The sequence below is a fragment of the Bufo gargarizans genome, chromosome 2 (assembly GCF_014858855.1).
Source record: "Bufo gargarizans isolate SCDJY-AF-19 chromosome 2, ASM1485885v1, whole genome shotgun sequence".
Classification (NCBI taxonomy): Eukaryota; Metazoa; Chordata; class Amphibia; order Anura; family Bufonidae; genus Bufo; species Bufo gargarizans.
In genome coordinates this window covers 310556059-310569486 of record NC_058081.1, presented here as the reverse complement: position 1 = coordinate 310569486, position 13428 = coordinate 310556059, and the positions used below count along the sequence as shown (strand labels likewise).

Genomic DNA, 13428 nt, shown 5'->3' with positions numbered 1-13428 from the left:
AATACTGGGGTTGGGGGGGGGCGCACTGCGCCACCAATGAAGATTAATCTATCATTTATTCATATACAGGAGGCGGGAGCTGGCTGCAGAATCACATAGCCGGCTCCCAACCTCTATGAGCAGTAGCTGCGATCTGAGGCACCTAAGGGGTTAACTACCAAAGATCGCAGCTACAGCTCATAGAGGTCGGGAGCCGGCTATGTGATTCTGCAGCCAGCTCCTGCCTCCTGTATATGAATGAGAGATTAAGCTTCATTGGTGGAGCAGTGGCCATAGCTCCTCCCCTCCTCTTGTCCCCTGTCCTTACATTGGCAGCAGCAGCACAGGGGGAGGAGACACTGCTTCCTTCTCCCCTGTGCTGCTAAGGGGAACACGGAGAGCGCTGTCAGCAGCGCGATCTGTGTTCCCCATACGCTATCGGAATATCGGCAAAATAAATGCAGATACCGATAGCGTTCAAAATCCTGAATATCGGCCGATAATATCGGTAAATCCGATAATCGGTCGATCCCTAGTTCCCGTACATAGACTTTCGGGAACGCGCGACAATGGGCGTTCGCTTGTCTCTGTATGCGCGATTGCAAACGCCGGTACAATCGCGCATACAGAGCTCTCCATCGCGAACGCTCAGGTCTGAACCCAGCGTTAAGGTGCCAGAATAAAATTTGATGAAAATAGATGATTTCAGCAGAAACAAACATTTTGGGTTTAAATTTAACGTTGATTGTTTTATCTGACTGATGACAGGCCCCTCACAGTCTAAAACGAAAGATCTTTTGTTCAAAGAAATACTCTTTTACTTTGAAAGAACGTTCCCAGAAAGAATTTTCCTCCATTGCCTGGTTTCATAGAACATATGTTATGCATAAAGTTTTTCCAGATCATCAGACTTGGCTATCAGTAATGACACATTATGAATAACTCGCTGCAAGTCTCTCTTAACAGGTGGTAATTGATCTTGCATATCGCTGACGCGACCCTCGAGTTCTCCCACTCTCTCCTTAAATTGCTGCATATCTTGGCGGATCAATAGAACTTCCTCCTTGAGGCCTCCCATATTAGCATTCAGGGATGTGAGAGCTGCGCTACACTGCGCTACCATCTTGTATACGTCCGCAATGGTAGGTTCAGGGACGGGCTCCATCTCCGGTAGCAATACTGGACCCCCCTTCTGCTTTACAATCGAGGCATAAGAGGCTGCCTCCTGAGGCTCCGCTCCCCTCACCTCATCAGACACTTCAGCCTCAGGCTCCGGATCAGTAGCCGCAGCTGCCGGGGTGCGGGCGAACCTCCCAAGCTTTACCGCCACATCAGTCAGCTTCGCAGCTTGTGCGGCGCCATCTTGTTTGGACGGAGTGTCCGTGCCGCCGTCTCTACCCTCCTTTTCCCTCTGCTTCTGCCGGGTCATAATGATACCGGGATTCACCACGGCGTCCAGGGAAGCTTCGGTGCGCTGTCGGCCGTCTCTGGAGTTAGGCAGGAGGTGAGTAGACATAAAAATCAGGATTCTTTCCAGGAGCTCTGCGCCATGCGTCTTTCTACATCGGCAGTCAGGCCACGCCCCCGTTATGCATAAAGTTAATGTATCCACAGGACCTCATTCACCCTCTGTCAGGGTGAAATGCATGGGCATATGGTACGGGCCCCCGTTCTCGTGATTGGTGGGTTTCCAAGCGGTAGGACCCCCAACCAATCTAATCGTTATTCCCTACCCTGTGGATAGAGGATAACTTTTAACAACCCGAATACCCCTTTAATACACATTATATAACCATTGACCAGATAAGACAGTCATCTAGCACTAGCATTAAATGTGCCAATAGTAAAATTAAAGACATACATGACTTCTTTGTTACGACGAGGACCCTCAAAAGGTCTGAAGGGAAGACTGCCAGTTGCTGCATGGTAGAATGTAACTCCAATGCTCCACAAATCCACGGTGGCCCCATACTTCTTCTGGTGGTCTTTTCTAAGCACGGCACGCTCATACATGTCTGGGTGCTATAAAAAATAAATTAAAAAAAACACACTCAGGATGTATACACATGAAGTAAAACAGTATATAATCCGAGAAATGACACGGTACATATTAGCGTCACTTGCAGACAGGAGAAGAGAATTTTTCAACTCTAAAATACGTTTTTACAGGGCTATTCCCATCTGGAGATTTAGGACATACTCTCAGAATATACCATCAATGTACGTGGGACCTGCTGTCATGGTGGACAAGCATTCAGACACATAGAAAAACCAACAACCAGGCTCTGAGTGAGAAGCAGGGGAAGGGTCACCTCCTAGCTAATCCCTGACCTCTCTCCCTGCACTGCTCAGCCCACAGGCAGACCTTGGTGGCAGGAATGCTGTGTCCTTGTGCCTGGGCTAATACACCCTAAATTCCCTGAGATGGTGAAAAGGGGAAATAGGAGCAGCCTACTCGCACAGAACCTGGAAGGGAGAGATGACACAAACACAACCAAAACAGCAAACAACAAAAACAGAAACCACACTTATCTTATCAGAGCTGGGACAGAAAACCTTCCTTCCTTGCTTGCTTCCTAGGCCAGACTGATTTCTATAACCCGCTCAGAGCACTGGAATTGAGAGCCATTTAAACTAATGACCCCCCCAGTGCACCTGATGGGAGGCGGATCCAGCACGACTCCAAAACAAACACTAAACACGTGCTGCTATTCTGGCCGACCTCCGCACCTAGTCAGAGCCGGGCATGACACCTGCAGCTATCTCAAGTATGGTGCCTCCTTGCTTTCCCAGTGAATGGAGAGGTGCCCACGTATCCAGATGGGAAATAGTTGAAAAGTAGTAACCACATTTAACAGGGCTATACGGACAGTGAAACTTTAATAGATGGCACATTGATTTCATTCCGGCAAGGAACATCACACTGAGCTGGCTGCTTCCCTTGGCGATAACAGCTCAACCTCTCAATATCTGCTTGCCGTTAGTATTTTTTTTTTCTGTATTCAGATGATGAAAAACCTGTCCTGGTCTTGTGATGCTCCCAAGAGATAATGGTACGAGCCAAGCACTTGTGTGATCATCACACAACCAGGATAAACTTTCATCCTAAACACAAATATTCCTATTAACAATTTAGGAGCAGAGACCTCAAAAGTATCTTTAAGCAGATGGAGGCTACTGTCATTTACATGATTTACATAATGTTGTGAAAATATCATAAAAATGTTATATACAGTACCAGAGGTAGGTCATTTATCAAAACCTATCAATTACCAAATATTCTTCAGTGCCATACAGAGAAACAAACTGCTCATCATCCTCTAATTCCCTGGCTGCACCAAAGTCAGTCAGCTTATAAACTGACTGCCCGTCTTCTCCAATGACCCGCATAATATTTCCCGGCTTGATGTCTCGGTGTATTATTCCATTTTCTCTGAGATGGTTCATTCCTGCCACTAAGGAGGGAAAAATAAAAAAAAGTCAGCATTGAGCTAGTGCGCTGTCTATATGAAATAATTATTTCCAACAGAATAAAACCTGTATGATTATTTATCTCTTGGAAGGTAGTGGTTCTCCTTGTAAGGAGTCTTAGGGTACCCGCACAAGGCTGCGGGTTGACAAACTATGCATTTGTGCATTTTTCTGCATTTACACACCACATCTGCATGTGTTTCTTATGGTTTTTGCTGCAGATCTGGCACAGATCTCACACTTTGCATTGAAAAGGGTGAAATCTGCACAAAAAATGTGCATAAACTATTGACATGCTGCAAATTTCAAAATTTGCATAGCAGGTCACTTTCCGCACAGGAAGAAAAAGCAAAGGATGTCATTTATTAAGACTGGCATTTTAGATGCTGGTCTTAATAAGACCCTGCTCTGGCAGTGGATCCGCTGCAGTTATGTATAGGCGCCAGCCTCTATATAACTTCGGCACATCCAGTGCCAGTTGTAAATGTAAGACAGCTTCCAAGCTGTCTAACATTTAGACCATTTTCTTCGCCTAAACCAGGCATAGAAAATCATGAGTGAGACGGGCTTGCCGCCGGCCTGTCCCCTTGCCCGCCCATGCAATGCCCACTTTTTTAGACCTGGCGTGAGCGGGGAGAAGACGCAGATTATCTAACCGTTAACTAACCATTGTGCCGCAATCTGTGTCTGAAATGCTCGTAATATAGGCGTATTTCAGGTTAAAATTACCCCCAAAGAGTCTTGCCACTTGTTAAATTACATTCACTTTGCCGCTACTGTATTACCCTGAGGTTTTTCTGCACAAAAATCCGCACAGAAAAACGTACGTAATCTACAACGTGAGCAGGTAAACTTATAGCCATGTTTGCATAGCAAATTTTATGTTGGTTTTTGTGGACATATCCTTTTTTGGTACAGATTCTGCATGCACCCACTGCTAAATGAGGCTAAAACCCTAAGCAGACCCGCTGCACTACAAAATGTAAAACCGTGGCAGAAACCTGAGGGGATGCCTTGGGTTTCTGCTGTGGAAAAATCTGTAGTGTGAAATTACCCTAACAGATATTGCTGCCTGGGAGAAAGTAGGCTAATTATCTCTCCAACAAAAATAAAACTGTCTCTCGCGCCACCTATAGGTGGCTACCCTGTAAGTCAATCTCTAACCAAGCAAAGAGCCTGGAAACAGACTAGTGCTATCACTCATATGTAGAAGGCATCATTTCAGAGTTTTTGCTCCTCTTCAGTGCAGAGTAGGGTTCAGGTCGGCTGGCTGAGATGATACTTTGGATACTTTTCCTAGGGTACACTGCCTGTAAGATCCCTATGATAGGGAGCTAGATCTCCACAGGGAGAACCAGTACAATTCAAGAGCTGCATCAATGGCATCTCAGTCAGCAAACCAGAACCCTACTCTGTACTGATGAGGATCAAAAAAGAAACTGTGCGGTCTACAGACGACATCTTGTTTGGCCTATATGCATAATTATGTTTGATTATTCAGAAAATGTATGGTCCTTGCTTTGCCATGTCTGGTTCTCTTGCTGTTACTTCTACTACTGCAGCATACGTCAACATCTGCCAATACCAAATATATTTTTCTGATACATCCGTTCCTTTCCTTTCAATGTTTAAGGCCTCATGCACACAAACGTGCCGTTTTTTTGCAGTCCGCAAACCGCGGATCCGCAAAAGACAGAAGGCGCCCGTGTTGCCTTCTGCAATTGGCGGAACGGAAGCCGGCAATATAAATGCCTATTCTTGTCCGCAAAGCGAGGACAAGAATAGGACAGGTTATATTTTTTTAGCGGGGCCACGAAACGGAGCCACGGATGCGGACAGCACACGGAGTGCTGTCCGCATCTTTTGCAGCCCCATTGAAATGAATTGGTCCACATCTGAGCCACCAAAACGGCGGCTCGGATGCGGACCCAAACAACGGTCGTATGCATGAGGCCTAACTCTGCAAAGGAGAAATAATCTTTCTTTCTATCTCAATGAATGTTGTTACCTAGGTTGTTAATGATTAGCACAAAATAGAACACTAAATTCCAAACACTAAGGGGGTCATTTATCAAGCTGGTGTAAAGTGGAACTGGCTTAGTTGCCCATAGCAACCAATCAGATTCCACCTTTCATTTTCCAAAGGAGCTGTCCAAATGAAAGGTGAAATCTGATTGGTTGCTAAAGGCAACTAAGCCAGTTCTACTTTACACCAGTTTGATAAATAACCCCGATGTTTTATTTTATACCAAATGGTCTAATCATTTTACCAATCCTAGCCAGTCTCTGTACCTCCTGGTTCCTATTTAGAGACATGGGATGCTGTGGAGGCTATCGCTGGCCCCTGCAGTGACCCGCCACAGGCAGTGATTTGATGCAGAGCGACATGTTCACGTCAAGAGGGACCCGGCAGTACAGAGTATGAAGAGTCGGAATGGGAGCGTCAGGGAATCGGTAAAGTGAATATTACTTCTCTATATACATTCATTTTATTCCATTCTAAGTGCTAAAGTATTCTGCCCTTTTAACAGAGAACAAAACATTACTTTATGGATAACGAATAACATACCCACATCCCGGGAAACAATGAGAAACTCTGACTCTGGTAATCCATATGCATTTGAGGGTTCTTCAAGCACGGAGTACAAGCTTGCACATGGGCAATACTCCATAACCAGCACTTTATGGCGACCTGACATCTGAAATGCAGAAATAAAAAGCATTACCCCTTTTAAGTGTTATTATACTGGAAACACTATATATATAAAAAAAAAAAAAAAAAAGGAACTCCGCATTGCTCATAGAAACTAAATTTACATGAGGACAAAAGGTCACAGGCAGCAGTGGGGAAGATTAACGAAAGCATTGTAGAGGGAAAGTGGAGTAGCAGCTGCCATCAGTTTTCACCTTTCGTTGTCCAAAGATTGGCAACTGCTCCAATATGTTTCCTAAATCTGGCCCAGGGATGCCACAGCTTCTACTGACTTGTACGGATAAGAAAAGCATGGAAGACAGTGGGGAGCATTTAGTAATGCTTTAATGGCACTACTGTGGAGTAAAAAGTCGAAAATTATAATGCACGCTGTATTTGCATTATAATTTGCGGCTTTTTAAGCTTTTCTCCCCAGCTGGCATAGACTTGAGTATCCGGCATTTACGCGCCAGAGAGGCAACTACAGTAATTTAGTAAGAGGCACCTATCTCTTTAAAAAGTAGGCGCATCTCACTCCACCGCAGAGTCTTGATAAATGTCCCTTAATCAGTCTAAAGATGCACCAGCTTTATCATTCACTGTGATAGATTTGGCTCAATTTAGGAAGTCTTAATCAAGACCGTATTAGGAAATCTGCCCCATATTGGAGAAGATGTACTATTAAAAATTCACTTTTTGGCGCAACTTGTGCCTAGAAAAACTGGTGTATGCGCTTTGCACCACATTTATCAAAACTGTTTTACTTACTTTTCTAACCTTTTTACGCCTCGTCTGACAAAACGGAGTGGTATAGCAGAAAGGAAGCCTGGCTTTGTGGGGAAAAGGGTGGGGCTTACATGCATCTCGATGGGGGAAAAGCTCACATTTTTGGACTAAAACTGTGCCGTCTTATAGATGACGTAAACTTTGGCTGGACAGTCTAAAGGTCCATCAGATTTATGATATATTCTGATGCAGTTTAAGACTGTCAGGGCATGTTCACATCTGTGTTGGAGGCTCTGTTCGGGACTTCCGTCACAGATTTGATGAAAAATAGCCGAGAGAATATGTGCATATCATGTGTGTGTGTGTGTACATGTCAGCTTGACTCCAAAAAAACTGCAATATTACCTCTTCCTCAATTGCAAAGAGCTTGACAATGTTCTTGTGGTTGAGCTTTTTTAGCACTTCAAACTCCCTTGTTTGAACATCCGCAGGGCGAAGGAAGCTTAGACTGTTGAACACTTTTACTGCAAACAGATCTCCTGTTTTCTGTGATAAAAACATGGCGATAAAGTTTAACGCAACATCAGGGTTTCCACAATTTACACAAACCCATATCAAATTCCCCAGAAAGTGCTAATAATTGCCATCTTACCATAGGTTATTATGTAGCAGTTTTCATAGTAATCATTATAAATGTATAATAATAATAATTTGGAGGTTAGCGTGACCCTCCAGTCCAAGGGAGGAGACAGTGACAGCAGGGCCCTGGAACCAATGCTGACCGGACATGGCAGGAAACAGAAAGGATGGACATACTGATGAGATCATCAGCGCTCATAAATCACGAGCAGCAGCACTTAATATTATATCCTGTTCCCCATCACAAATCACATTTTGTCCCTGGACCGGAGGTTCACTTTACAATCTCAGCAGAGGGCTCCGTACACCTGGCACCCCCACTCTGGAGAGGGGATTCTGACATCCGGCATCCTCATCAATCCGCTGTATCAAGCAGCCACAGCACCGGATACTATATAGGCAGACAGCTCCATACAACGTGTAGTTTCTGGCAGCAGAATACTGAATCTCAGCAGCCATTCACAAGAATAGGAGCTGAGCTGCAGTACACCTGCACTGCCACTACACAGTGTATGGCGCTGTCTGCCTCCAGCTCTGTACACAGTATAGTATCCAGAGGATAGCTCACCAATATCTGTAGCCTAGAGAACCAGCTAGATACATTTGGTGCCAGTTACACCAAGGTAAATTAAAGCAAAACTCTATTATCATCCTCATGATAAATTCCCCCTTTAATTGTATAATAGTAAAACAGCAAGTTCTATAAGAATACTCTCCAGTAGTAAATGACCCCACAGATAGGAGTCTTATATAAACTATGTATATAACACAAGAGTAAAGTCTATAATGAAGGGAATGAATGAATCCCCAGGATAGGTCATCAGTATCTGATCGGTGAGGGTCTGACACCCAGGACCCCCGCTGACCAGACGTTTGAGGAGGCACTGGCACTCCTGTGAGCGCTGTGGCCTTCTCACAGCTCTCCAAGCACAGCGCCGTACATTGTATAGCGGTTGTGCTTGGTATCAAGTGAATGGGGCTGAGCTGCTCCTAGGCCATATGACTGATGAATGTGTCATCACTGGCCTAGGGAAAGCTGCGAGAAGGTCGCAGCACTAATGTGATTGCGGGTGCCTTCTCGAACAGCTGATTACTGAGGGTCCAAAGAGACCCCAGCCAATCAGATACTGATGACCTATCCAAAGGATAGGTCATCAGTAAAAAAAACTCCCAGAAGATCGCTTTCATTTTAGAATGAGATGTAAAAAAAAGGAGTACAGTGTGCGTTTTAAAATCTTTCCTGGGGCAGACATATTGTAGACATACAATTCCTTCTGGTATAGACAGTGCAACAGGGTGTGTGCACCCACTTTATGACTGCAGCAGGCAAAGTGCAAAAAGACAGTCTCAAGGCAGTGGAGTACATTCATCTCCCCTACAGGCCTGCAAGTACCTGTGGAGATGTCTGTGAGTATAGTGCTACCGTACCTCATCTGAGCCTCCAGCAGTACAGAGCTCCAGGTCTCGCCCAGTCTACACAGCAAGGCCTCACGCACACGACCGTTGTTTGGGTCCGCATCTGAGCCGCCGTTCTGGCAGCTTGGATGCGGACCCATTCACTTTAAGGGGCCGCAAAAGATGTGGAATGCACTCCGTGTGCTGTCCGCATCTGTTGCTCCGTTCCGCGGCCCCGCAAAAAAAATATAACATGTCCTATTCTTGTCCGCGCTTTGAGGACAAGAATAGGCATTATATTGACAGCGCCTGTTCCGTTCCGCAAATTGCAGAAGGCAACACAGGCAGCTTCTGTTTTTTGCGGATCCGCGGTTTGCAGACCGCAAAAAACGGCATGGCCGTGTGCATGAGACCTAAAGCCGACAAGTGAACCGGAATATTCCAAAAGATTTTAATGTTATATTTGACTCCCTAATTATTTATTTGCCAAAACAGGATATAGTAAAGGAGGGGAACTGGTCGTGACCTCCAAACAGGTACAATTTTAGAAAAATGGGTAGCATTTCATGTTTGGGTAATGTCTACTCAAAGCCTCCACTTTTCTTAAAGAGGTTATTATCCAATATACAAAACCACACACTTCAGTGATTTCTACTAATGTCTGTATACAAGTGACAGTGTATTCATGGTCTCCTCTACATGGAAAGTGTGGATCCATTGATTCCCAAAGTAACGATTTCAGTTGCTTGACCTCACAGATTTATTTTAGCTCACTGATGTCCATGTAAGGCCTCATGCACACGACCGTTGTGTGCATCCATGTCCGTTGTTCCGTTTTCCGTGATTTTCTGCGGACCCATTGACTTTCAATAAGTCAGTTGAAAACTCGGAAAATGCACCGTTTGTCATCGGCGTCCGTGATCCGTGTTTCCTGTCCGTCAAAAAAATAGGACCTGTCCTACTTTTTTGACGGACAACTGTTCGCGGACCCATTCGAGTCAATGGGTCCATGAAAAAACACGGAGGCACACAAGATTGTCATCCGCGTCCGTGATCCGTGTCCGTTTTTTTCCTATCATTTTCAAGGAAAACTTGACTTAGATTTTATTTTCACTTTTCTGGTCTGGTGATCCTCCAAAAACTAAGGAAGACACACGGAAGAAAAAACGGACACGGATCACGGAACAACGGAACCCCGCTTTGCGGACAGTGAAAAAATACTGTCGTGTGCATGAGGCCTAAGTCGATTGTGAAGAACGACTGGAACTTTAGTAAGACGAGGTAAGACTACTTTCACACTAGCGGCACGGACCTCCGGCAGGCTGTTCCGTCGGGTGAACAGCATGTCGGTTCCATCCTGCCGCTAGTGAAAGCGTGCCCCCTGACTGCCGCTCCGTCCCCATTGACTAGAATGGGGGCGGAGTTCCGGCAGAGGCACGGCAGCGCGCGGCGAGTTGCTGCCGGAAAAAAAAAAAGAACAACATGTCTGACATTTATTACAGCAGCCTCTCGCGGTGCCTCCGCCGGAACGCCGCACCGCCATTACAGTCAATGGGGACGGAGCGAAAGTCCGAGGGGACCACAGTCACTAGCGGCAGGACGGATCCGACAAGCTGTTCACCCGACGGAATAGACTGCCGGATGTCCGTGCCCCTAGTGTGAAAGCAGCCTTAAATGAATGAAAAAAAAGATTCCAGAAGACAATTGTTTCCTCATCATTAACAAACACACATTAACTTTTTACCTTATTGCGACCACGAAACACATTGGCCGTGGCTCCTTGTCCCAAGATATCCGAGAGTAGCCATAGATAATTTGCAGTGCTCTGCATCTTGCCTGGTCGCAAAATTACGCAATAATTCTGGCAAAGACAAAAAAAGACATACGTTATAGCATGACCCCTGATACTAAGTCTGGATCTACACGGTACAGCTGGTAAACTTACAAAAGCTGCAATGTTATTTGGGAGCTTGTTCTTTCTGCAAGTCACACTGCCACTACTTTATACATATCTTTATACGCAATTAGTAATAAAGGAGTGCTAATGTTTTTGATTGGTTAGCCTTTCTTCAAATGATCAGAGTTTCCGCTCTTCGTGCTGGTGATAGTGTAGCCTCCGTGCCTGTTCCTAGATTCTTAATATCATGTTCTAGTCTATTTGAGTTGTGTCCGTGTGTTCTGGGACCTGTGGTTCGCCTGCTTTTCATAGCTGCTGGCACTGAAGTTTTTGTTCTATTTGCCGAGTTTGGTTCTGCTCAGCTATTGGACCGATATCTCCTTTATCTTTTGCTATCATCACCCAGTTCCTGTCTATCGGTGAGTTATTTCTGAATATTTGTTGCCTGCCAGTGTTGATATACACTTCATATGTTTTTCTTGCGACCACTGGTTGTAATATGCAAGTTCTGGGGGTATCTGAGTACTGGGAGACACAGCTATACCTGTGGTGCCAGCAGTTGGTTAAAAGGGGTTGTCTCATCTCACCATTACTAGGCACAGTCCCGACCACTTCCCAGCCGGGGAACAGCACAGCGCTTCGGCGCTTGCATTTCAGTAGCTCCCACTGCGGTGCATAAGAGCTATGGAAGCAATGTAGCACAGCAAGCTACGCTGTTTCCCTAACTCAGTAACCCCATAGCTTGCTGTGTTAGGAGTGTCGGAGCGCTCTATTTCCCGGCCGGCTGGTGGTCGGGACGACCCCTTTAAGTCCAGTTCTGCAGTCTCAAGAATAACTGGTGTCCTTACACAGTCTGATGTCTCCTTGTAGATAGTGATATGTACAATGAGGTGGAGGGCTCACAGCATGCCTCATGGAGAAAAGGTGTGGTAACCGTCCCAGGCAATAACTTTCACTTTCTACGTGCTGCTTTCATTTCCTTCACACAGATGTAAAGATTAACATGTAAACCTAATCCCTGACGTATCTCAAGAAGAAGAAGATATCGGCATCCCACCAGTGCTATTCGGAGAAATCCTCCGCACACACCAGGTGTAAATACATCTGGCTTTTATCAAGTTTTAGGATACTGCTCCTAGAAATGCGTTTTACATTAGCTTTCCTTACTTACTTTCCTTATTTTGTTTTACAGCACCAGCCGGCGGCGTCAGCACCACACAGCACCAGCCGGCGGCGTCAGCACCACACAGCACCAGCCGGCGGCGTCAGCACCACACAGCACCAGCCGGCGGCGTCAGCACTACACAGCACCAGTCAGTCTGTATCACTATTACACAGTAGCAGTATTACACACAACTTTTTTTCGCGGACCTACACAGTACCAGTCAGCGGTCTCGGTATTACACAGTACCAGTCAGTGTTATCAGTATTTAGCTTTTATGCACACGAACGTGGTTTGGTTCCGCATCCGAGCCGCATTCTTTGCAGCTCAGGTGCGGACCCATTCACTTCAATGGGGCCGCAAAAGAGGCGGACAGCACTCCGTGTGCTGTCCACATCCATTGCTCCGTTCTATGGCCCCGCAAAAAAAAATAGAACATGTCCTATTCTTGTCCATTTTGCAGACAACGATAGGAATTGTTACAATGGATCCGCAAAAAATACGAATGATGTCCATGTGCATTTCGTATTTTACGGAACAGCTGGCCCCTGATAGAACACTATCCTTGTCCGTTATGCGGACAATAATAGGACATGTTCTATCTTTGAATCGAAATATGGAAACGGAAGACATACGGAGTAACTTCCGTTTTTTTTTTGCGGAGCCATTGAAATGAACGGTTCCGTATACGGAATGCAAAAAAACGTTCCTGTGCAAAAGGCCTTACACAGTAGCAGTCAGCAGTATCAGAATTACACCGTAGCAGTCAGCAGTATCAGAATTACACCGTAGCAGTCATACAGATTGAGATGACTGTGGGAATAAGGGAGACCCTGCGACACCCTGGTCCCGAGGAGACCTACCTCTCTGTAGGAATGTGACTAGCTAATCCAGCCACGTATAAGAACAGCCGATCCTCCACAGGAGCGACAATAAAGTGCCGCACAGGCCACAGACTACGTGTGACGGCCAGATATCACTCCGCACTTCCAGCCTGGCAATAGAGGGCCTGCCTCACGCACACTTGGCACCTCTGTAGTGCCCGCACAGCCGCTTACCTGCGCCCCCTCACAAGCTGTCTCCCGTCCAGAGGCTGCACAACATCCGTGTCATGTGGTCACGTGGTCACAGACTATGTGACTGCGCCGCTGCCTCACGGCAGACATCTTTGTTGTGGGAATGTGGACATTCCCTTAATCTCCTGCTGTAGTCATGTCATGTGGGAAGTACGTTATTTACTCATAGCGGAATGGGGCACCTTCTTGTTCGTTTAGACATGTTTAACAATTTCGTTGGTTTATTTGTAACTTTAAAAAAAAAATTATGGTCATTATTGATATTTTGAGCAGCCATTGTATCCCAATAAAACTAGGGCAAAGGTTTGAAATTGAAATGTGACCCCCCCCCCCCAAGGCGTATTCAGATGTGGCGGTTGTGCCGGTCGCCAGGCTGAGAATGCAGGTGGTT

At 45.7% G+C, this 13428-nt stretch overlaps 1 protein-coding gene across 2 annotated transcripts in view; it reads right to left on the bottom strand.

The window, feature by feature from the left end:
* TBK1 (TANK binding kinase 1) overlaps window positions 1–13130 on the bottom strand; it is a 48876-nt gene extending 35746 nt beyond the window's left edge. The window contains exons 1-6 of one of the 2 annotated variants that reach the window (XM_044280480.1): window positions 13020–13130; window positions 10647–10763; window positions 7274–7414; window positions 6020–6149; window positions 3253–3434; window positions 1841–2001 (exon numbers count right to left, since the gene is read on the bottom strand). In XM_044280480.1, the coding sequence (XP_044136415.1) occupies window positions 1841–2001; window positions 3253–3434; window positions 6020–6149; window positions 7274–7414; window positions 10647–10733 (701 nt within the window). In that variant the 5' untranslated portion in view covers window positions 10734–10763; window positions 13020–13130. The other variant, XM_044280481.1, reaches the window with a different exon arrangement.
* Between the last annotated feature and the right edge of the window lie 298 nt (window positions 13131–13428).